The sequence below is a fragment of the Podarcis melisellensis genome (assembly GCF_964234715.1).
Source record: "Podarcis melisellensis genome assembly, chromosome: 13".
NCBI classification, from domain to species: domain Eukaryota; kingdom Metazoa; phylum Chordata; class Lepidosauria; order Squamata; family Lacertidae; genus Podarcis; species Podarcis melisellensis.
Window position 1 is genome coordinate 2,505,414 of NC_138545.1, and position 24,093 is coordinate 2,529,506.

Consider the following 24,093-nt stretch of genomic DNA (forward strand, 5'->3'; position numbering starts at 1 on the left):
CTGAAGTATATATATTAAATAAGGCTAATGTTAGGGTTATTGGGATTGTCTGAGCTGTAAGCAGAGATATCTCTTTAAAAAACAGGCTTCCGAAATTGTTCTATTTGCGGGCATTCCCATCACATATGTTCGTATGTACCTATAAATTTGCATCCTTTCCCAACATAGAATCATAGAATCATAGAGTTGGAAGAGACCACAAGGGCCATCGAGTCCAACCCCCTGCCAAGCAGGAAACCCCATCAGAGCACTCCTGACATATGGTTGTCAAGCCTCTGCTTAAAGACCTCCAAAGAAGGAGACTCCACCACACTCCTGGGCAGCAAATTCCACTGTCAAACAGCTCTTACTCTCAGGAAGTTCTTCCTAATGTTTAGGTGGAATCTTCTTTCTTGTAGTTTGGATCCATTGCTCCGTGTCCGCTTCTCTGGAGCAGCAGAAAACAACCTTTCTCCCTCCCTCCTCTATGGGACATCCTTTTATATATTTGAACATGGCTATAATATCACCCCTTCACCTCCTCTTCTCCAGGCTAAACATGCCCAGCTCCCTTAGCCGTTCCTCATAAGGCATCGTTTCCAGGCCTTGGACCATTTGGGTTGCCCTCCTCTGGACACGTTCCAGTTTGTCAGTGTCCTTCTTGAACTGTGGTGCCCAGAACTGGACACAGTACTCCAGGTGAGGTCTGACCAGAGCAGAATACAGTGGGACTATTACTTCCCTTGATCTAGATGCTATACTCCTAGTGATGCAGCCCAGAATTGCATTGGCTTTTTTAGCTGCCGCGTCACACGGTTGGCTCATGTCAAGTTTGTGGTCAACCAAGACTCCTAGATCCTTTTCACATGTACTGCTCTCAAGCCAGGTGTCACCCATCTTGTATTTGTGCCTCTCATTTTTTTTGCCCAAGTGCAATACTTTACATTTCTCCCTGTTAAAATTCATCTTGTTTGTTTTGGCCCAGTTCTCTAATCTGTCAAGGTCGTTTTGAAGTGTGATCCTGTCCTCTGGGGTGTTAGCCACCCCTCCCAGTTTGGTGTCATCTGCAAATTTGATCAGGATGCCCTTGAGTCCATCATCCAAGTTGTTGATAAAGATGTTGAATAAGACCGGGCCCAAGACAGAACCCTGTGGCACCCCACTAGTCACTCTTCTCCAGGATGAAGAGGAACCATTGATGAGCACCCTTTGGGTTCTGTCAGTCAGCCAGTTACAAATCCACTGAGTGGTAGCATAGTCAAGATAACAACATAGCAAGACATCATCAGGCTTCATATATGATAGGCACCTCAGTGTTAAACACCATCCATGCACAGCTTTTAGTGAACGTTCCCTAGTACAGTGGTGCCTTGGTTTTCAAACACTTTGGTTCTCAAACTCTGAAAACCCGGAAGTGAGTGTTCCTGTTTTCAAATGTTTTTCGGAAGCCGAACATCCAATGCTGCTGTCGGCTATTGTTTCTGGAGCGCCTGCACCAATCAGAAGCTGCGCCTTGGTTTTCGAACATTTCGGAAGTCAAACGGACTTAAGTTTGGCTCTTTTGCTTTTGCTATTTATTTTGCATGTTTGTTTTTGAGGCTTTTTTGGTTAATTTGTTTTTGCGACTGTGTGGAACCCAGTTCAGCTACTGATTGATTGATTGATTGATGTGTGACTGCGGAAATGGATAAAAGCCCCCCATCCAAACAGTGACTATCATCGGTGTAGGGAAGAAAAAAATTAATTTTTCATTTTTATCAACGACAATACTGTCTTATTTATTTTATAGTACAGTGCATTGACTATTGCTTCCATTTTATAGATCAATGGTCTCGTTAGATAGTAAAATTAATGTTAAATGGCTGTTTTAGGGGTTGTTTTTAAAAGTCTGGAACGGATTAATTCGTTTTGCATTCCTTTCTATGGGAAAGCGTGCCTTGGTTTTGGAACGTGCTTTGGTTTCGGAACAGACTTCCGGAATGGATTAAGTTTGAGAGCCAAGGTATCACTGTAGTTGCTTGCAGATATTTGTACAGTGCATAAATTGTTCCATTTATCCTATTCCACGCCCCCATGATAATTTTTATTAAGTTTTCCATTTTTAAAATATTCACATTTTGTTACATAATTCCATATCCTAATACATTGCTCTAACAGAGCAACGACCTCCTTCCCTCCCTCTTTCTAACATCCATACATTTTACTAAATTCTTAGCATTTCTTTGATCACTTTTTTACCTTCAATATTTCACCTTCTTATTGGTAAATCAGTTCCTTATTTATCCTAATCAGTGTTTATTATCCTCATTGGACACAGAAAAGATAGCAAACTGGGCACTTTGCAAGTCTCCTTGGGGGGGGTGGCATGTCACAAATTCCTCCCCAAATTCCTGAATTTAACCTATAAACTTTTGATTCCTCCGTAGATGAGGTTGGAGCTCTGGTCTTCGACATCGGCTCATTCTCAGTCCGGGCTGGCTATGCTGGCGAAGACTGCCCTAAGGTACAATGCCCGGGGGCACCCCAAAATACCCCACCCCTTCAGCCTCCCCCTCCCTCCTTTAACCCTTTGCCTTCTTCTATTTCTCCCCGTGTCAGTTTCAGTTTAAAGGACGCGGGTGGCGCTGTGGGTTAAACCACAGAGCCTAGGGCTTGCCGATCCGAAGGTCGGTGGTTCGAATCCCCTCGACGGAGTGAGCTCCCTTTGCTCGGTCCCTGCTCCTGCCAACCTAGCAGTTCGAAAGCACACCAGTGCAAGTAGATAAATAGGTACCGCTGCGGCGGGAAGGTAAACGGCGTTTCCATGCGCTGCTCTCGTTCGCCAGAAGCGGCTTAGTCATGCTGGCCACATGACCCGGAAGCTGTAGGCTGGCTCCCTCGGCCAATAAAGCAAGATGAGCGCTGCAACCCCAGAGTCGGCCACGACTGGACCTAATGGTCAGGGGTCCCTTTACCTTTACAGTTTCAGTTTATTGGTTAACTTTTCTAGTAGGGCTGTTTCCCATACTATTTGGTACCATTGGCTATGATGCTTCTGGCTGCTGAAAGTAGGTGGGTTATGAGTTCTTTGTGGTGTAAGTGGGCATTGGAAGATGTTTAGTAAGGTCAATTCTGGGGTGATGTCTAATACTTGCTTGGTTATTTTACTTATTTCTCGTATGGTTGTTGTCCAGAATGGTAGGATTTTGGGGCACTCCCGCCACATGTGGAGCTATGTGCCTGTGGAGGTGAATGCTCTCTTTACCCCTTTGCAAAAAATGAGTGGGTTTGACATATTTTGGGACTGAATATTGGGAAAGTATTGGTAGAATTGGGATGCGGGTGGCGCTGTGGGTTAAACCACAGAGTCTAGGACTTGCCGATCAGAAGGTCGGTGGTTTGAATCCCTGCGACGGGGTGAGCTCCCGTTGCTCGGTCCCTGCTCCTGCCAACCGAGCAGTTCAAAAGCACGTCAAAGTGCAAGTAGATAAAGAGGTACTGCTCCAGCGGGAAGGTAAACGGCGTTTCTGTGCGCTGCTCTGGTTCGCCAAAAGCGGCTTAGTCCTGCTGGCCACATGACCCGGAAGCTGTACGCTGGCTCCCTCAGCCAGTAAAGCGAGATGAGCACCGCAACCCTAGAGTCGGCCACTACTGGACCTAATCGTCAGGGTTCCCTTTACCTTTACCTATTGGTAGAAATCCTGGGTGCCATCCTAGAGCGAATATTCAGAATAAATTTTTGGTACGGGGAAACTAGAAATCCTTTTTATCTCTTTTTCCTTTTCCTTTCTCTCTCCGCCCCCCACCCCAGAATCTATTCCTCTCTTCCTTAATATTACTTTCTTTTTTTTAAAAAAAATTGCTTTTATCGAAAGATTTCCATGCATTATTACAAAGGTACAAATAGGGTCTCCATTTTCGGCTTGCAGAATCTTTCCTGCAGGTCAGTTACCAAAGGCATTGTGAGCTTGAGGGGCTGGGGGAGCGAGATGTGGGGAGAGAAAGGGGGTGTTGCACGCATGGAGTTTTGTGCACGCATTTATTCCTTTATTTCCTTTCTCTCTCCCTCTCTTATTTTCCTTGGCATCTTCTGCTCTGGGCCCTTATTAGGATTATTGGTGAAGGACCTCAGGTGACAGGCAGGGAAGCGAAGACCTCCCAGGTCAGGAGGCCAGGAGAAGAAAACACAGACCCTCCAAGTTTCCCTGTTTTCCAGGGACGCCCCTGATTTAGAGAAGCCATCCTGATTTCTGATTTGACCCTGAAACACCCCACTTTTCCTTAGGACACCCCTATTTTTCACTGGAGAAACGTTGGAGGGGTATGGTCACCTGACTCCCGAGCCATCCTGTATAGGCAATCCTGTATAGCAGGCATAGCCAGATTTGACCCTCCAGCGGTTTTGGGACTACAACTCCCATCATCCCTAGCTAGCCGGACCAGTGATCATGGATGGTGGGAATTGTAGTCCCAAAACAGCTGGAGGGCCAAATTTGGCCATGGCTGCTCTATAGGGATGGTTTTCTTAAAAATAAAATACTTAATGTTTTGTTATGCCTTTTTGTTGCTGTCTTGTTTTTAGCACTCGATTGGGAGCCGCCCAGAGTGGCTGGGGAAACTCAGCCAGATGGGCGGGGTATAAATATTATTATTATTATTATTATTATTATTATTATTATTATTATTAATGTTGGAAGCTGCCCAGAGTGGCTGGGACTACCCAGTAAGACGTGTGTGGGGTATAAATAGTAAAATTATCATGATGCAATGGGATGTCCCTCTTTTTATGAGAGAAATTGTGAAAACGGCGGTCCCAGGTGAGACCCCATTTCTGTGGGAAATAAGAGTTAAGAGCTACCTTTGAGAGAAGGCTCTGCATTTTCTTTTCTCTTTCCATTTTTGTTTAGTTTATTATTGTTTTATGAAAAAACAATAATAATAATAATAATTTATTTTGTATACCCCGCCCATCTGGCTGGGTTTCCCCAGCCACTCTGGGCGGCTTCCAACAAATCACTAAAATACAATAACCTATTAAGCATTAAAAGCTTCCCTGAACAGAGCTGCCTTCAGATGTCTTCTAAAAGTCAGATAGTTGCTTATTTCCTTGACATCTGCTGGGAGGGCGTTCCACAGGGAGGGCGCCACCACCAAGAAGGCCCTCTGCCTGGTTCCCCGTAACCTCACTTCTCACAGGGAGGGAACTGCCAGAAGGCCCTTGGCGCTGGACCTCATAAAATCAAATTTTATGGAAAAAGGAAGGAACAGAGGGAGGCTGGAGGGGCGACGCTCCGCCGCCCCCCCAAACCCACCCCACCTCTCTTTGCAGGCAGATTTCCCCACCACCGTGGGGCTCCTCTCTCACGACGAGTCGGCGATGGAGCTGGATGGAGACAAGGAGAAAAAATCCGGGAAGGTCTATTACATCGACACCAACTCCTTGCACGTCCCCCGGGAGAACACGGAGGTCATCTCGCCGCTCAAGAACGGAATGAGTATGGGGCATGGCAGCTATGGGGAGGGCGAAGGGTTTGGGGAGGGGTCCTTGACGTGGCACACGAACCATGGGAACCCTTGGCCCGGATGCTCTACAATTCCCAGAGTTCAGGACAGAGCGAGGAAAGTCCTTCTTCCTGCAGGTTAATCTTTGGGACTCCCTGCCACTGGAGGCCACCAACCGGGCTGGCTTTGAAAGAGAAATTAATGGTGTTGCTCTTGTGTTCGAATCCTGCTTGCTAGTTTCGCAGAATGGGCATCTGGTTGGCTTTTGTGAGATGCTGGACTATACAGGCCACTGGTCTGATTCAGCCACCTCTTATTATGGTCTTATGTTTAGTTGGGATAATTTATAGGAATGGGGGAAGGATTTCAATTCAGCTCATGTTTAAAGGCAAATCTATCATCTCACTCTAAAAATAAATAAAATAAAACTAGCCTTTGGAATTTGCAAGTCCCTGTATTTTGCAATCTGCTTCTCCAACCGGCCAGCAGTTACAGAAATGTATAGCTTAGGGGAAAGGACTATATTAGTGAAAAACCACCTGCAGGTATTTGTTATGTTAGGGGGAAATTGTTCCAGAAAATGTGTATATTACTCCAAACCGCATACAAATACGGTGAATGGGTTTGTTGGGAGAAATTTGCCCTTAATTCCGGGCGAATTTTCCTGAGCACATTTTCCTTTGAACAGTTGCAAATTGAAGTAGAAACTCTGGGCGGCTGAATTTAAGGTTGGTAGAAATGAGAAACTGAGAGTGTGGAGACTGGCCAGTCTTCCTACCCCTGTTTGGGAGTCGTTGAAACAGGGGTGAAACTGGTTTAAGTGCACAATAGTTTGTCCCCACTTTTGCTCTTCTGAGCTGCAGAATCCGTCCCTCTTAGCCATGAAGATTCCCACCCCCATAAAAGCCCACCTTCCCCATAAACGTCAAGACATCGCCAGGCAGGCAGCCTCAGCTGAGCTGCACCCCCAGTGCATTGGAGTTACTTGAAAACCGCTAATGTGCATTGAAGCGCATTGCATGGCTATTCCTTTAACAGCCACAGGTGTCGCTATTCCCCCACTAAACTGCACTGTAACGTCTGATTCAGTGGATGTCGCCCTCTAGTGGGAAGTCCCTGAAATGACGGAGAACTGTTGAAAAGGGTGTTGTTGGCGGGTCCATTCCTGACACTGTCCAAATTCTCCTTTCTACCCCAGTTGAAGACTGGGACTGCTTTCAAGCCATTTTGGATCACACCTACAACAAGCACATCAAATCGGAGCCGAACCTCCACCCGGTGCTCATGTCCGAGGCCCCGGTACGTATCCTGCAATGCCCCGCTCCCCCAAATGAAAGAATCGTAGAGTTGGAAGGGACCCCCAAAGTCATCTAGACCAGCCCCCTGGAATGCAGAAATCCCAGCTGAATAAATCCCCTGCTCTTGTGCGACGTGAACCATCCTGCCTCTGTTTCCCTCACGCTTTGCCCCCTTCCCTCTCTTGCAGTGGAACACGAGGGCCAAGCGTGAGAAGCTGACGGAACTGATGTTCGAGCATTATAGCATCCCGGCGTTCTTCCTCTGCAAGACGGCCGTCCTCACCGCGTATCCTAACGGGAAGCGAGGCTCGCTCGCTTTACCTCCCTGCCTGAGCCCAACAATAATAATAATTTATTATTTGTACCTCGCCCATCTGGTTGGGTTTCCCCAGCCACTCTGGGCGGCTTCCACAAATACCAAAAATACACGAATATGTCATACATTAAAAAACTTTCCTGAACAGGGCTGCCTTAAGATGTCTTCTGAATGTCAGGTAGTTGTTTATCTCTTTGACATCTGGTGGGAGGGCGTTCCACAGGGCGGGCGCCACCATCGAGAAGGCCCTCTGGCTGGTTCCCTGTAACCTCACTTCTCGCAGGGAGGGAACCGCCAGAAGGCCCTCGGAGCTGGACCTCAGTGTCCAGGCAGAGTGATGAGGGTGGAGATGCTCCTTCAGGTCTGCTGGACCAAGGCCGTTTAGGGCTTTCAAGGTCAGCACCAACACTTTGAATTGTGCTCAGAAACGTCCTGGGAGCCAATGAAGGTCTTTCAGGACCGGTGTTATGTGGTCTCCCAGTCCCCAGTCTAGCTGCCGCATTCTGGATTAGTTGCAGTTTCCGGGTCACCTTCAAAGGTAGCCCCACGTAGAGCGCATGGCAGTAGTCCAAGCGGGAGATAACCAGAGCATGCACCACTTTGGCGAGACAGTCTGCGGACAGGTGGAGGTCTCATCCTGCGTACCAGATGGAGCTGGCAGACAGCTGCCCTGGATACAGAATTGACCTGTGCCTCCATGGACAGCGCTGAGTCCAGAATGACTCACAGGCTGCGCACCTGGTCCTTCAGGGGCACAGTTTCCCCATTCAGGACCAGGGAGTCCTCCACACCTGCCCGCCTCCTGTACTTCTGTCTTGTCAGGATTCAACCTCAATCCGTTAGCCGCCATCCATCCTCCAACCGCCTCCAGACACTCACACAGGACCTTCACCGCCTTCACTGGTTCTGATTTGAAAAAGAGGTAGAGCTGGGTATCATCTGCATATTGATGGACACCCAGCCCAAACCCCCTGATGATCTCTCCCAGTGGCTGCATGTAGATGTTAAAAAGCAACAACAAAACAGATTACTCTTCCAGCCCCTCTCTGCTACTCCAAAATATCCAGTGGCGGGCAGTTCCAACAGTTAACTCCTCCTCTTCTTCTTCTTCTTCTTCCAGTCATACCTCGGGTTACAGATGCTGCAGGTTGCGTTTATTCAGGTTACGGACACACCTAAACCCAGAAGTACCAGAATGGGTTACTTCTGGGTTTTGGCGGTCACACATGCGCAGAAGCGCTAATTTGTGCTTTGCACATGCGCATAAGCACCGAATCGCAACCCATGCATGTGCAGACGCGGCGCGGTGGGTTGCGAACGTGCCTCCCGCACGGATCATGTTCGCAACCCAAGCGTCCACTGTATTATTAAAAGGGACGCGGGTGGCGCTGTGGTCTAAACCACTGAGCCTCTTGGGCTTGCTGATCAGAAGGTTGACGGTTTGAATCCCCACAATGAGATGAGCTTCTGTTGCTCGGTCCCTGCTCCTGCCAACCTAGCAGTTTGAAAGCACGCCAAAGTGCAAGCAGATAAACAGGTACCGCTCCGGCAGGAAGGTAAACGGCGTTTCCGTGCGCTGCTCTGGTTCGCCAGAAGCGGCTCAGTCCTGCTGGCCACATGACCCGGAAGCTGTACGCCGGCTCCCTCGGCCAGTAGAGCGAGATGAGCGCCGCAACCCCAGAGCTGTCCACGACTGGACCTAATGGTCAGGGGTCCCTTTACCTTTACCTATTTATTATTATTGTTGTTGTTGTTGTTATTATTGTTGTTGTTGTTGTTGTTGTTGTTGTTGTTGTTATTATTATTATTATTATTATTATTATTATTATTATTATCCCCCTTCCTGAAATCAAGGGTGCAAAAATTCACGCAGTAGCAGCTGTCCAAGATTCCAGGCAGGGAATCTTTCTTACTGCTACTTGGAGATACCATTGGGAATCGAACCTGCGACCTTCTGCATGCGAAGTAGCTCTCCTTCCCCCCCCAACCCCCACCACCACCCACACAGTTTGCTTTGCTGAAGCCTTGACTCCATACCCCCAGTTTTGCAAACGGACGGAGCACTGGACTCGTTCTGGACAGTGGAGCCACACACACGACCGCCATCCCAGTTCATGACGGTTACATCCTGCAACAAGGTCGGAGAAGGGATATCTATTTTTGTGTGTGTGTGTGATTGCCTTTTTATTTTTGTAGCTGTACGTTTTTTAGGAAAAGCTTTTTTAAAGTTGCATTTGTCGGCATATGACACCTGTGCTCACATATCTGCAATGTTTGCCTGTTTGCTCCCAGGCATGTTCAGGGTATTGTTATTGTTATGTTATTGGAACCAGTTTACCTGTGTAAAGGGCCTTATCCGTACTGGGTTTCCCCAGCCACTCTGGGGAACAAAGTATAAAAACACTGTAAGACATCAAGCATTAAAAGCTTCCCTAAACAGGGCTGCCTTCAGGTGTCTTCTAAAAGTCAGATAGTTGTTTATTTCCTTGACATCTGATGGGAGGGCACCACCACCGAGAAGGCCCTGTGCCTGGTTTCCTGCAACCTCACTTCTCGCCGGGAGGGAACTGCCAGAAGGCTCTCAGAGCTGGACCTCAGTGTCTGAACGATGGGGGTGGGGGGTCTACTGGACCGAGGCCGTTTAGGGCTTTCAAGGTCAGCACCAATACTTTGAATTGTGCCTGGAAACGTACTGGGAGCCAATGTAGGTCTTTCAAGACTGGTGTTATGTGGTCCCAGCGGCCGCTCCCAGTCCCCAGTCTAGCTGACGCATTCTGGATTAGTTGCAGTTTCCGGGTCACCTTCAAAGGTAGCCCCACGTAGAGCGCATTGTAGTAGCCCTACTATGAATAAGAGTAACGATGTTAATAAGGGTGGCTTGAGATGGAGTGATGCATGGGCGCAAAGGATTCTGGGAGGCGGGAGTCCAGACCTCTTTGATCTGCAGAAACAGCGAGGTGGTTCTGTGGTCTGAGAAGAGGATGCAGAGAAGAGGGGATGGAAGAGGAGCCAAGGGGTCGTGATCCGCAGGAACAGAAAGCTCACAGCTCTCCTCCTCGCTTCATTCCTTCCTTCTTTCCCTCCCTCCCTTCCCCTTTCAGGAATCGTGAAATCCCCTCTGGCCGGAGACTTCATCTCCATGCAGTGCCGGGAACTTTTCCAGGAGATGAACATCGAGATCGTCCCTCCCTACATGATCGCTGCCAAGGTGGTATTGCCCCCTTCCTGTTCTGTCACTAACCAGAGTCGGGGACGGGGACCCAGGGCTTAGCTGTGGCATCCGCTTGGCTTTGAGAAGGCTCCTTGGTGCACAATTCCTGTCAGTGTCCCCAGGACGCAGGAGAGCAGGAAATGGAGGCCTTGGCGAGGTGACGGGGACAGAGACCAAGTAGTCCTAAACAAGGCACTAACTTGAGGAAGCCTGGCTTATAAATTTATAAGTATACGGGTTACAAACCTTGTGGACCCTGGAGTGAAACTTTAGGCCCTGATCTAGACCAGAGGAAAGTTCCTGCCTTAGAAATCAATTTTGCTTGCTCTCTCGCTAAGAACAAACCAGCCTCTCCGATGAGGAGCTCTGTGTATCTCTAAAGCCCGCACCTATCCAAATTTGTCCAGTTAAAAGAGTTCCTCCTTTGTTAACGGAGAAATCTGAGGGCTCCCTTGGACAAAAAACAAGGACCCCAGCCAGGAATACCGGAGCAAAACAGCAGCCAGTCAGCTTGCTCTTGATTGAAGACTGTCACGCCAGGACTTCCACCTGCCACCAGGTGGAACAAGATGGAAGCCCCGAACAAAAGAGAACCCAAACTTTTATTAGCTGCTCATCCCCATGTTACACCCCCCCAAAACTACATCAGGGTTACATCATGAAAGGGGAGGTCTGGTGGCCGTAATCTGAGCATCCTGGACCCTGCCCCATGGTTCCCCTTGCCCTCCACCAAACACCCACCAAGTGAAACAAAAGAGATATTCACATTTCCCTGTTTCCCAGCCAAGTTAATCACTCCCTTTTGTCTTCATCTGGGTTTGTTATTTCTGGAATGGTTACCTGTCTGCCACTCAGGTATCAGGATGCCAGGGATTATCACTCGGGCAGAGGGGCTGCTGAGTAGCTGAGCTCACAGGTCTATAGGAATTTCTGAAATTTTCCCAGTGAGCCAATACATAGATCCATTGATCAGTGAATTCTTACATTTGGTATCGTGCAGCAAAGGCCCTTTGAATAGATAGGAAGAAACTGTGATGAAGTGTTTTGTGAGGACAAATCACAAAAGTCACAAAAGGGATTGTGCTGATTTTGGTAGTGGGCTGCAAGTGCATGATATCTGCTGGAGGGGCAACGCCCCCAAGCCGATACATAAATTCCTGCAACACCTTCTCATGGAAGTGCTCGTCTAACACATACAGACAATTTGAATTGTCGAGTTGGAAGGGATCCCCCAAAGGTCATCTATCCCAACTCCCTTCAACACAAGAATCACAGCTAAGAAATTCCTGACAGATGGTTATCCAACCTCTGCTTAATAAACTCCTTTCCTCTGTCAAATGGCTCTGACCCTCAGAAAGTTCTTCCCAACGTTTAGTCAGAATCTCTTTCCTTGCCGTTTGAATCTGTTGGTTCCAGTCTTCCTCTCTGGGAGCAGCAGAAAACAAGTGTAATAAACGAAAATCTGCCCTTATTCCCATATGGGGGACACAAGAGCCCTTCTAGAGTCCTTGGCAGGTTCTCCGTCGGTCGGAGAAAATAACAGAGGCCAAGTAGAGAATATTGAGAAGCAAAGCAGATTGTAAGCCTGATCTTTATTGAACTGTTGCAACAGGGTGCCCCCTTCATACGCAGGAAAGGAGGAGGACCCCGAACAAAGGTGTGCCCGCCCTTAAATATAGACATTTTAAATTGTCCGCCCTGGAGTCCAAGACCACCCCCAGAAACATCATACCTACATCACAGAAGGGGCGTAGCTCAAGACCACCCCCCAGACACAGTAAGGGTGGTCTACAACAGAAATCTGAGTGCTTTGTTTACCTCCTGTCTGGCAGGTTACCTGTTAATGCTCACTTGACTGGATACTCTGGGGAGCCTGGCCAGTCTTTTGTAATGACAAATACTTAGTTCCTTAGCCAGGTCACAGGCTCATCCTATTCATACACAGACATACCCTTAGGACAGGAGTTGTGAAGGAAAAGACAATGGGGAGGCTTTTCCATTTCATTCAACCTTGCAGAGAAAACATCTGGTCAGTTTGAGAGTCAAAATGGTTCCAGGGCTGTTTTCCTGTGCTGCTTCAGACATGTAGTTTATATATCTATGTACGTGCTTGCTTGGTACATTTATGAACATTTATTATATATATAAGACCTTAAATTTTTTATTTCACAAGCTTGCCCTGTCTTCCATGGGGCAGCCCTTTAGATGGGAGTCTGCCAACTCCCATATATATATATATATATATATATATATATATATATATTCAACATATCATTTTCAACAATAATTAAATGTACTTTTACATCTTATACAATTTTTGACTTCCATCAATCACGTCTGAAAATTTTCCAATCTATTCACTTAATTTACGTTTCTTATTTTTACTATTACTTTTAAATCTCGTAACTATAATACCTCTTTTCTTTCTCCTCTTTGCAATATTTCATATATTTCTCCTTACGAAACTTCCTGTAGTCCTACTAGCGTAACTTGTTGATTACAGTTGCTCTTCAAATAATTTGTATATTTCTTCCAATCTTCTGCGAATCTCTGGTCCCGCAGGTTTCGAATCCTTCCTGTCATTTTATCCAGTTCTGCGTAGCCCGTTAATTTTGTTTGCCATTCTTCTTTTGACGGTAGCCAACTCCCTCTTTTTTTAATTCTCTCTCCCCAATTTGATTCCCTGCAGGAGCCGGTCCGCGAAGGCGCACCCCCAAACTGGAAGAAGAAGGAAAAGTTTCCTCAAGTCAGCAAATCGTGGCACAATTACATGTGCAATGTAAGAGACCTCGCCGGACTCCGGGGTTCCTTGGGAGAAGACCGAGAGCTGGGAAGTCAGGACTCCTGGGTCCCTAGAGAGAGGGGGAGGGGTGCAATTCTGAGAGCCAGGACGTCTGAGGGTGTGTGTGTGTGTTTTGGGGGGCAGGAGGTGCTAAGAGATGACAGCCTGTTGCCCCCAAAAAAGAGGACCTGTATGTCCGAAAGCTAGGACTAGGACTTGGGAGAAGAGGGTTCAAATGAATAATAAGTCATTTTTCTTTATTCCCTTGCTAAACCTTCACCCCCAACCAGGAGGTCATACAAGATTTCCAAGCCTCTGTGCTGCAAGTTTCAGATTCTCCTTACGACGAACAGTGAGTAGCTGGGATGGGTTTGGTGACCGGGGTTTGTGTGTGTTGCGGGGCAGAGAGGGCTTAAATTTGGGTGTCCACCTCGGAGAATCCATTGCCTCTGTCCAGCTTGGCTGGGGCGAATCCTTCCTTCCTTCCTTCCTTTCATCATCATCATCATCATCATCATCATTATCATCACCATCATCGTCACCATTTATTTGTTGTTGTTTAGTCGTTTAGTCGTGTCCGCCTCTTCGTGACCCCCTGGACCAGAGCATGCCAGGCCCTCCTGTCTTCCGCTGCCTCCCGCAGTTGGGTCAAACTCATGCTGGTAGCTTTGAGAACACTGTCCCACCATCTCGTCCTCCGTCATCCCCTTCTCCTTGTGCCCTCCATCTTTCCCAACATCAGGGTCTTTTCCAGGGAGTCTTCTCTTCTCCTGAGGTGGCCAAAGTCTTGGAGCCTCAGCTTCACAATCTGTCCTTCCAGTGAGCACTCAGGGCTGATTTCCTTCAGAATGGAGAGGTTGGATCTTCTTGCAGTCCATGGGACTCTCAAGAGTCTCCTCCAGCACCACAATTCAAAAGCATCCATTCTTCGGCGATCAGCCTTCTTTATGGTCCAGCTCTAACTTCCATACATCACTACTGGGAAAACCATAGCTTTAACTGTACCGATCTTTGTCGGCAACCCATTCATTCATTCATTCATTCATTCATTCCCTGCCCATCTGGCTTGGATTCCCCAGCCACTCTGCGCGGCTCCCAACAGAATACGAATAATAATAATTTTGAAAAAGCGATAATGCTGTCTTGTTTTTAACACTCGATTGGGAGCCGCCCAGAGTGGCTGGGGAAACTCAGCCAGATGGGCGGGGTATAAATAATAAATTATTATTATTAAACATCAAACATTAAAAACTTCCCTAAACAGGGCTGCCTTCAGGTGTCTTCTAAAAGTCAGATAGCTGCTTATTTCCTTGACATCTGAAAGGAGGGTGTTCCACAGGGCGGGCGCCACCACCGAGAAGGCCCTCTGCCTGGTTCCCTGTAACCTCACTTCTCGCAATGAGGGAACCGCCAGAAGGCCCTTGGAGCTGGACCTCAGTGACTGGGCTGAATGATGGGGGTGGAGACGCTCCTCCAGGTCTACTGGGCCTTTGAGGCCATTTAGGGCTTTAAAGGTCAGCACCAACACTTTGAATTGTGCTCGGAAACGTACTGGGAGCCAGTGTAGGTCTTTCAGGACATGTGTTATATGGTCTCGGTGGCCGCTCCCAGTCCCCAGTCTGGCTGCCGCATTCTGGATTAGTTGTAGTTTCCGTAGAATCGTTGTAGGGTTGTAAGGGACTGCCAAGGATCATTCAGCCCAACCCACTCCTGAAGCACAGGAACCCCACCGTTTCCTTGGCGGCCAAACTCTTCATAATCTGCTCCATTCGACCTTTTGGGAACCCTCTTTGGCTCCTCCCCAGACTCAGAGGCCTCGGAATACTTATTGATTTGTTCCGTAAAATTTACACACCGCCTTTTCGCGAAAAGAGAACATCAGAGTGGTTTTTCCAAAAAAAGACGAAGCAAGGAGATTATGGATGGCGAAGAATCAACAAGAACAATATAAAACTTTCAGGGGGGGAAAGTAACGATAGATTAAAACATGCATGAGATTTCTAAACACATCGGTAGGCTGGTCTAAACGGTAATGTTTTTAGCCGGCGCCAAAAGGAGTGCGGTGGAGATGCCTGCTCTTATATCAAGAGGCAGAGAGTTCCGAAGTTCAATAATTATTTATATAAAGTTGAATATACGACTAGCTGCCTAGCTAGCCGGCTATTGCTCCCTGTGAAGCACGCTGGAGTGATTTTACAATGCAGCAAGGAGGTCTGTAAAACAAATGTGGCATACAGTGGTGCCTTGGTTCTCAAACGCCTTGGTACTCAAACAACTTGGAACCCAAACACCGCAAACCGGGAAGGAAGTGTTCCGGTTTGTGAACTTTTTTTTGGAAGCCGAACATGCTCCGTTTTGAGTGTTACGCCGAGGCCTGCCTGTTTTTGCTATTTATTTTGCGTTTTTGCGGCTCTTATTGTTTTATTTTTGTGACTGTGACTGTGCGGAACCCGGTTCAGCTCCTGATGGATGGATTGTGTGACTGCAGTACATTGTTTATTGCTTTCATTTTATGGATCTATGGTCTCGTTAGATAGTAAAATTCATGTTAAATGGCTGTTTTAGGGGTTGTTTTTAAAAGCCTGGAACGGATTAATCCATTTTACATTGCTTTCTATGGGAAAGCGCGCCTTGGTTTTGGAACGCTTTGGTTGTGGAGCGGACTTCCTGAACGGATTAATTTTGAGAACCAAGGTACCGCTGCATAGAAAGTCCGAATATAGCTGACTCGCTCGCGTCAGGGGAAGGTTTAGATTTGAGGGAGGCAAAAGGACGGCAATTTGGGGGACAAAGTGGAGGTGACCCTTCAGTGCAGACGCTACAGGACAGAAATAGATTTGTATCACGGTGGGGAGTCATGTTTCTCCTGTGGAAACTCAGCGAAAGTAAAAACGGGCAGCCAGGTGTCAAGAACGACAGAGCGTCCCGTGCTACTTGGGAGAGTGCCGCAGCAGCATCTTTCTTGGACGAAGCACCCAATTTTCCAGATCTCATGAATCACAGACTCGTAAGAATTGGAAGGGGTACCCAAGGGTCATCCAGTCCAACCCTCAAACCTCAGCTAAAGAATTTGAACTCGAGTCCAGGAAAGATCATGTCGGCCGTCCTTAACAAGGTGCATAGCTGTCAACTTACAGATTTGAAAATAAGGGACCAGCAGCCTCGGAAATAAGGGACCAGCAGCCAAAATAAGGGATTCTCAGGGCACAGGTATGTTCGACTTCTGAGCCAAAGGCAGAAAGCCCAGCCAGCAGCCAAACGAAGCCTCAAGCGGTGGTTCCCACAGCGCAGCAACCCGGCAAAGGAGATGCAGCAAGGAAAACCACCGTCCCCTCTCCGCTGGGAAGCGCTGAGCAAAGGCGAGTCCCCAGGCAACGCGGCCGATTTGATTGGCCCAAGGCATGCAAGCTCCACCCCCCAGTCGTTCTCAGACTCCTTATTGGGTGAGCAACGCAGCCAAGCAACACAGTTGGAGCCTCCCTCTTCCCTGGCCGGCAGGGAGGGAGGGAGGGAGAGGAGCTGCTTCCTTTGAAACCCGGGAAATTTAAGGGACATCATCAAGAAGGGACAGCAGCGGGACACAGTGCTGGGATAAGGGACTGCCCGCCAAATAAGGGACGGTTGACAACTATGAACAAGGTGACCTCCATGGCTGAGGCTCATGGGAGTTGTAGTCCAAAGCAGCTGGAAGTAGCCAGGTTGGGGGGGGCTGGCTTATGGGGAACCCCCCCCAAAAAACCCAATGAAATCAACAGTGAGAAACAACGTAATAATGTAAGACTTTAGACAAAGTTAAAAGAACAATAGGCCAAAAGAAATCCCAACAGATTGAAACTCGTGCCAGCTCAGTTGGTAGAGCAAGAGACTCACGAGACTCTTAACCTGAAGGTCGTGGGTTCGAGTCCTGCATTGGGCAAAAGCGGGTTGGACTAGATGACCCTTGGGTCCCTTTCAGCTCTACATTTCTGTGATGCTAAAGATCTGGACAGGCCTGTCTGAACAATAATGTTTCCAAAAGGCGCTGAAATAGCGTGGCTTGCTCTATGGTTTTAACCCCTTCATGCGTGCATGAGAGTTAAGCAAGGTGATTTATCCCACATCCAGGAGCATTGAGGTGAAAGCAGAAGGGAATCCTGCCATAGCCATCTCCTCCTCCATGAATTTGTCCCATCCCCTTTTAAAGCCATCCAAGTGGGTGGCCATCTCTGCGTCCTGAGGCAAGGAGTTCCACAGTCCATCTGTGTGCTGTGTTATGAATGACTTTAAACAAATCTTCCAACATTCATCTTCGTTGGATGTCCAGTGTTAGGAGAGAGGGAAGAAAAATTCTCTCTATCCAAGCATGCTGTGCACAGGGCCGGATTTAGGTTAGATGAGGCCCTAATCCCTGTGACGGGGTGAGCTCCCGTTGCTCAGTCCCTGCTCCTGCCCACCTAGCAGTTCAAAAGCACATCAAATGCAAGTAGATAAATAGGTACCACTCTGGCGGGAAGGTAAACGGTGTTTCCGTGTGCTGCTCTGGTTCGCCAGAAGCGGCTTAGTCCTGCTGGCCACATGACCCGGAAGCTGTATGCTGGCTCCCTTGGCCAGTAAAGCGAGATGAGCGCCGCAACCCAGAGTCGGTCACGACTGGACCTAATGGTCAGGGGTCCCTTTACCTTTAAGCTACTGAAGGTAATGGGGCCCTTTAAATGTCCAGCTGTCCTTTGTCAACAACAAGTTGTTGCTGTTTTTTGTGATGAATATATCATATATGGTCATTTATGGACCTAATAGGCACCGTATTTTTCGCTCTATAAGACGCACCAGACCACAAGACGAACCTAGTTTTTGGAGGAGGAAAACAATAAAAAAAATATTCTGAATCTCAGAAGCCAGAACAGCAAGAGGGATCGCTGTGCAGTGAAAGCAGCAATCCCTCTTGCGGTTCTGGCTTCTGGGATAGCTGCGCAGCCTGCATTCGCTCCATAAGATGCACACACATTTCCCCTTACTTTTTAGGAGGGAAAAAGTAAGTCTTATAGAGCAAAAAATACGGTATCTAAAACAATTTGCACCTAACAAATAGGAGCCTACACAACAGAAAACACTGTCGCTGTATGTCAGTTTTATTTTATTTGTTTTTTATCTTATATTTTGGAAATGTACATCCAGTTTATTTTCCTTTAAGTTTTTTAGGGGCCCCCAAGAGAGCGGGGCCCTAAGCTATAGCTTGTTTGTTGTTGTTTAGTCGTTTAGTCGTGTCCGCCTCTTTGTGACCCCCTGGACCAGAGCACGCCAGGCACTCCTGTCTTCCACTGCCTCCCTCAGTTTGGTCAAACTCATGCTGGTCACTTCGAGAACACTGTCCCACCATCTCGTCCTCTGTCGTCCCCTTCTCCTTGCGCCCTCCATCTTTCCCAAAATCAGGGTCTTTTCCAGGGAGTCTTCTCTTCTCATGAGGAGGCCAAAGTCTTGGAGCCTCAGCTTCAGGATCTGTCCTTCCAGTGAGCACTCAGGGCTGATTTTCTTCAGAATGGAGAGGTTGGATCTTCTTGCAGTCCATGGGACTCTCAAGAGTCTCCTCCAGCACCAGAATTCAAAAGCATCCATTCTTCGGCGATCAGCCTTCTTGATGGTCCAGCTCTCACTTCCATACATCACTGCTGGGAAAACCAGAGCTTTGACTATACGGACCTTTGTTGGCAAGGTGATGTCTCTGCTTTTTAAGATGCTGTTTAGGTTTGTCATTGCATAGCTTGTTTAGCTTATACGTAAATCCGGCTGTGCCCTCACCCTCTTGTCCCGAGCAGGGTGGCCGCGCAGATGCCCACCGTCCACTACGAAATGCCCAACGGCTACAACACAGACTACGGGGCAGAGAGGCTTCGTATACCCGAGGGGCTTTTCGACCCCTCCAACGTGAAGGTGAGCGGGCAGGGGGCCAGAAGATGAAACAAGGAGCAAGGCAAGGGTGGGGAGTTTGCGCCCGCGTCTACATATTGATTTGCTTTCGAAAAATCGGCACACCGCTTGATTGCAAAACAAAAGAACTCCTCTATGCACACAGAGGCTTGGAGCATGCGCAGAGTTCTGACTGATGAACGGCGCAATCCCAAACATAGCGACTTGGAAGCTATTACCATTGAAATCCGGGGGGGGGGGGTTCTACCAGGTAAGGGGGCTCAGGGAGGGGGTGTAGCCTCAGAAAACATTTATTGCTTATTCAGAATTAAATTTATTGGGGGGGGGGGAGAGGCCGGAAATCAAAGCAGTTTGCAGAAAAGCAAAAAAGCAAACCGATAATTTGCACTAGGATTTTCTGTAGGAAGAACTAACAACAATAATGTAGGACATCCAGAAAGTTAAAATAGGTTAAAAACTGCGTCGACTTCCTAAACATCCAGACGGCCTCACCTAAACAAAGATGTTTTCAGCAGGCACCAATGCTAGTTTAGGGTTGAAAGGGACACCCAAGGGCCATCTAGTCCAACCCCCTGGTCCAACAGCCCTTCAGATATTCAGAGGCGGCGTTCCCAAAGCAAGGAAGGATTGGACTCTGATTAATAAAATACACACAGAGGCTTGACCAGCAAGACTCTGGGAGGAGTGCGTATAATAATTCCTGTCCACCCCTCGGCCCAGGTCGTTTTATTCACGAAAGAACTTTTACACAGTGTTCGTAAGAACCAATCAGATTTCCTCTGAGCATTTCAAAAAATGGGACAAAGTTAAAAGTTAAAATTACAAAGAGCTAATTTCCTACTTGAGAATGAGTATGTAATTCAGAGTAAATAAAGGAGGAAGCAAGGAGGAATGCTTTTAGGAAACTCTGGAGGTCATAAACAGCAATAAACAGGAGAAGAAGGATAAGTAGTACCGTATTTTTCACTCCATAACACGCACGTAGTTTTAGAGGAGGAAAACAATAAAAAAAAATATTCTGAACGAAACAGTGGATGTATGATTTTTGTGGTTCATGCTGTGGCCACAGACATGTGATCTGACGGTGAGTTTGGGGTAGCCCAATGCAAAAATCCTGAGGATCCATGTGGATCCATGTTTTGTAACCACGTTTTAAGTGGGAAGAGAAGGAAAAGCAGTCAAGGGACAAGGAGCACGTGTGGGGTGGGTGGAGAAGGATGCTGCTAATAATGCAGAAGAGGGGTATAAGGGGAGAAGGCTCCTCTCCTCTCCCGCTTTGCTCCTTTAAAGCAAGCAGGCTCTGCTTCTCTCCCACCTCCCCGGCTTAGCGAGCTGAAAAACTTTGCTGCTATTTAGCGAGCTGAGTGGGGAGGAGAGAGGGACAGAGAGCCTGCTTGCTTTAAAGAAGCCAACTGGACAGGAGCCGCTTACACCTGGGTAAGCGGCTCCTCTCCCGCTTTGCTGTTTCAAAGCGAGCCACGGAGGAGGGAAGGAAGGGGAACCATGGATCCTCTGCTCACGACTGCAGCAGATCCCCCCCGCCACCCGTAGGCATTCGCTCCATTAGACGCACAGACATTTCCCCTTACTTTCTAGGAGGAAAAAAGTGAGTGTTATGGTGCAAAAAATACAGTATGTACCATCTCCTTGTGAACGATTAACAACCTACATCAAATAACCTACTATCTTTATGTACTGAGGATGCCTGATGAAGCAACTGGCCTGTGTTTCAGAATGCTTATACGTGCCTGTCAGGGTAGAGAAAGCAAATTGCAGAGATGCAGAGGCTTATGGGATTTGATCAGAAATTATTGTCAATGAATCAAGCCCAGTCAACGCAATGCTTTCATCATGGACACAATGGCTTGATGCATATTTTATAATTCCTCATAGGAATCCCATCTGACCCCACACTCTGGATATCTGCACTCCTACATTCGGGGGTGGCTATCCTACCCCCTCTCAGTCTCCTCTTCTACAAGCTAAACACCCCAAACTCCCTCAATCTCTGCCTCTCTCTCTCTCTCTCTCTCTCTCTCTCTCTCTAGGGCCTGTCCGGGAACACAATGTTGGGGGTTGGCCACGTGGTCACGACCAGCATCGGGATGTGTGACATCGATATCCGGCCAGTGAGTTGTGTCCCCTCACCTTAACTCTGCCCCCTCCTAGTAGGGGACGCGGGTGGCGCTGTGGTTTAAACCACATTGGAAGGTCGGCGGTTCGAATCCCCACAACGGGGTGAGCCGCCGTTGCTCAGTCCCAGCTCCTGCCAACCTAGCAGTTCGAAAGCACACCAGTGCAAGTAGATAAATAGGTACCACTCCGGCGGGAAGGTAAACGGAGTTTCCGTGCACTCTGGTTTCCGTCACGGTCCTCCATGCGCCAGTAGCGGTTTAGTCCTGCTGGCCACATGACCCGGAAAACTGTCTGTGGACAAACGTCGGCTCCCTCGACCTGAAAGCAAGATGAGCGCTGCAACCCCATAGTCGCCTTTGACTGGACTTAACCATCCAGGGGTCCTTTACCTTTACCTTTTACCTTGCTCCCTGATAGGGTTTCCGGTCTGGGGCCAAGTAGTTGTGGGTTTCTGAGGTAAGAGGAGGTGGCCAGGGAATGCACAAAACCAGCCCACCACATTTATTTTTGCTTCGGTTCAGAATGCTTCTGGTATATTCTGCTGTTGCAAAAACAAACCGAAAACATAGGTAAAAGTTAAAGGGACCCCTGACCATTAGGTCCAGTCATGGACAACTCTGGGGTTGCGGCGCTCATCTCGCTTTATTGGCCGAGGGAGCCAGTGTACAGCTTCTGGGTCATGTGGCCAGCAGGACTAAGCCGCTTCTGGCGAACCAGAGCAGCGCACGGAAATGCCATTTACCTTCCCGCCAGAGCGGTACCTATTTATCTACTTGCACTTTGACGTGCTTTCGAACTCCTAGGTGGGCAGGAGCAGGGACCGAGCAACGGGAGCTTATTCCGTCACGGGGATTTGAACCGCCGACTTTCCGATTGGCAAGTCCTAGGCTCTGTGGTTTAACCCATAGCGCCACCTGCGTCCCAACTGAAAACATAGAAAGGAGAATTCCTGAGTGCCCAGATTCAAGTTTGGGGTACATATTCTTCAGTGAGGGAACCCGAGCAGATATTTATAGTCACAAAACATGCTGAAGTGAAGCATGGAAATATAGGCTATTAGACCTTTCAGATATCCCCTCAGCATGGAAAGAGACGTTTAGTAAATTTAAAAAAAAATGCTTTGCATGACCCACAAAGAAAATGAATAAAATTCTAAACGTTAAGAATGAATTGTGCATTTATTCAAAATCCAATTCAACAAAATGGGCGGACTGCCTCTAGTGACAGCCTTTTACACCTGTAGCAACACCCCTTCCAGTCCCCTTTGCATCTTGGCACCCCCTTAGGTCCCCAGGGGGTGTTTTGACCCACTTTGGGGGGTCCCTGCTCTAGGGGGTTAATGTGGGGAAAATGGGAGGGGAGTTGTTGACCGGAGACCCACAACACGATGGTTGCAAAAGGCAGATTCCTCCGAGTTAAAGGAATTCGAAGGTGCCCCCCAAAGGCTCCTAATATAACACCTATCCTTTCTCTGAAGGGTCTCTACGGGAGTGTCATCGTCACAGGGGGAAACACTTTGCTGCAAGGCTTCACAGACCGCCTCAACCGGGAACTCTCTCAGAAAACGCCACCGGTGAGTTTCTGTGCGTAAGAGAGAGAATGAGGGACTTTGGAGTCACACAGGGCTCCTCAGCAGGCAACATGGAGTCACAGAACCGCAGAGTCTGGTGGGACCCTGAAATATACTCGGAGTCGAGAGTGGATTTCATGCTCTTTATTCAGCTCATAGTGGTGAGGAGGAATGGAAGTTCCCCCAGAATGTCTGCTTTATATACATTATTTACACAATGGGCCCCACGTGATTGGCTAATTCCAGGATTCTCCTGTAGGCCAATCAGGTTGCAGATTCACTTCCACCTGGAGCTGGATTGGGTGGCTCCTGTGGACCAATCAGACTGCTGCATTCTGGGTCCTATTGTTCTAGGACCAATCAGACTGCTGCATTCTGAATACTGTTGTTCTAGGACCAATCAGACTGCTGCATTTTGGATCCTATTCAACTCAGTACATAACAGACCCAAAGGGTCATCCAGCCTAAACCAAGTTCAGAGAGGGGGGGATGTTCTGGCCCATTCGGTTGAGAGGGGAGGCTCTATGGTGTCGATTGCTTTTTGCTCGGAAATCTCATCTCGTATTGTATCGTAAAACCTTTATTGGTATCACATGCAACATCCAAAACAAATCAGTACAGAATTACCACTTCCCCAATAGCAAAAAATGTTTGCTAAAAGAAAAAAGGAGGCAGAGCAGTCTATCGTTACATCTCTTGGTCTCCAGGGAGGTCAGACGTCTGCAGTGTATTTCAATGACAAAAAACCAAACAGAGATATTTAGCCACTAACTTGGTGAGCTCCTGATCGTTCCCCAGTACTAGGAAATGCAGTAATAGAAAATACAGCCTCTATCCACTTCCAAAGCTATTCTAAAGTTTATATTTTAAGGATGTTTAAATGAGCATTCTAAATTGTAAAACAGAAAATCGGATAAAAATGAGAGAGAGAGAGAGAGAGAGAGAGAGAGAGAGAGAGAGAGAGAGAGAGAGAGAGATATATATATTTGGGGTCCTTAAGAGAGCCAAGATGGCTTCAGGATTGTTCCGCGTACTAAAACAAAGTGCCTGGTTTTTCCACTGAATATTTCCTAGTTTTGAAGGATCGGCTGCCTGTGGCCTGCTATGTGTGCGCACCTTAGAATTGTTAGAACACCGGTTAGTTTGCAGAGGGCAGGACAAGCCTGTTTTAACACCTGCCCAGCCAGATGGGCGGGGTATAAATAAATTATTATTATTATTATTATTATTATTATTATTATTATTATTATGCAAACACCTCTTTTCTCTCTCTCCGCATTCTGTAGAGCATGCGCTTGAAGCTGATTGCCAGCAACAGCACCATGGAAAGGAGGTTCAGTCCTTGGATTGGGGGCTCCATCCTGGCTTCTCTCGTGAGTCTGGGGCCCTGGAGGCTGCCGTGGGTCGGAGGAAGAG

The 24,093-nt window shown here is 47.8% G+C and overlaps 1 protein-coding gene across 1 annotated transcript in view; it reads left to right on the top strand.

Annotated features, from left to right (window-relative positions):
• Window positions 1-24,093, top strand: part of ACTL6B (actin like 6B) — a 29,227-nt gene that overhangs the window by 3,323 nt on the left and 1,811 nt on the right. Inside the window, exons 2-13 of the mRNA XM_081886907.1 lie at window positions 2,406-2,482; window positions 5,288-5,453; window positions 6,659-6,759; window positions 6,947-7,044; window positions 9,118-9,212; window positions 10,176-10,282; window positions 12,975-13,064; window positions 13,358-13,419; window positions 18,860-18,974; window positions 21,020-21,100; window positions 22,585-22,680; window positions 23,964-24,050. Of these exons, the coding sequence (XP_081743033.1) occupies window positions 2,406-2,482; window positions 5,288-5,453; window positions 6,659-6,759; window positions 6,947-7,044; window positions 9,118-9,212; window positions 10,176-10,282; window positions 12,975-13,064; window positions 13,358-13,419; window positions 18,860-18,974; window positions 21,020-21,100; window positions 22,585-22,680; window positions 23,964-24,050 (1,175 nt within the window). The remainder of the gene's footprint in view (window positions 1-2,405; window positions 2,483-5,287; window positions 5,454-6,658; window positions 6,760-6,946; window positions 7,045-9,117; window positions 9,213-10,175; window positions 10,283-12,974; window positions 13,065-13,357; window positions 13,420-18,859; window positions 18,975-21,019; window positions 21,101-22,584; window positions 22,681-23,963; window positions 24,051-24,093) is intronic.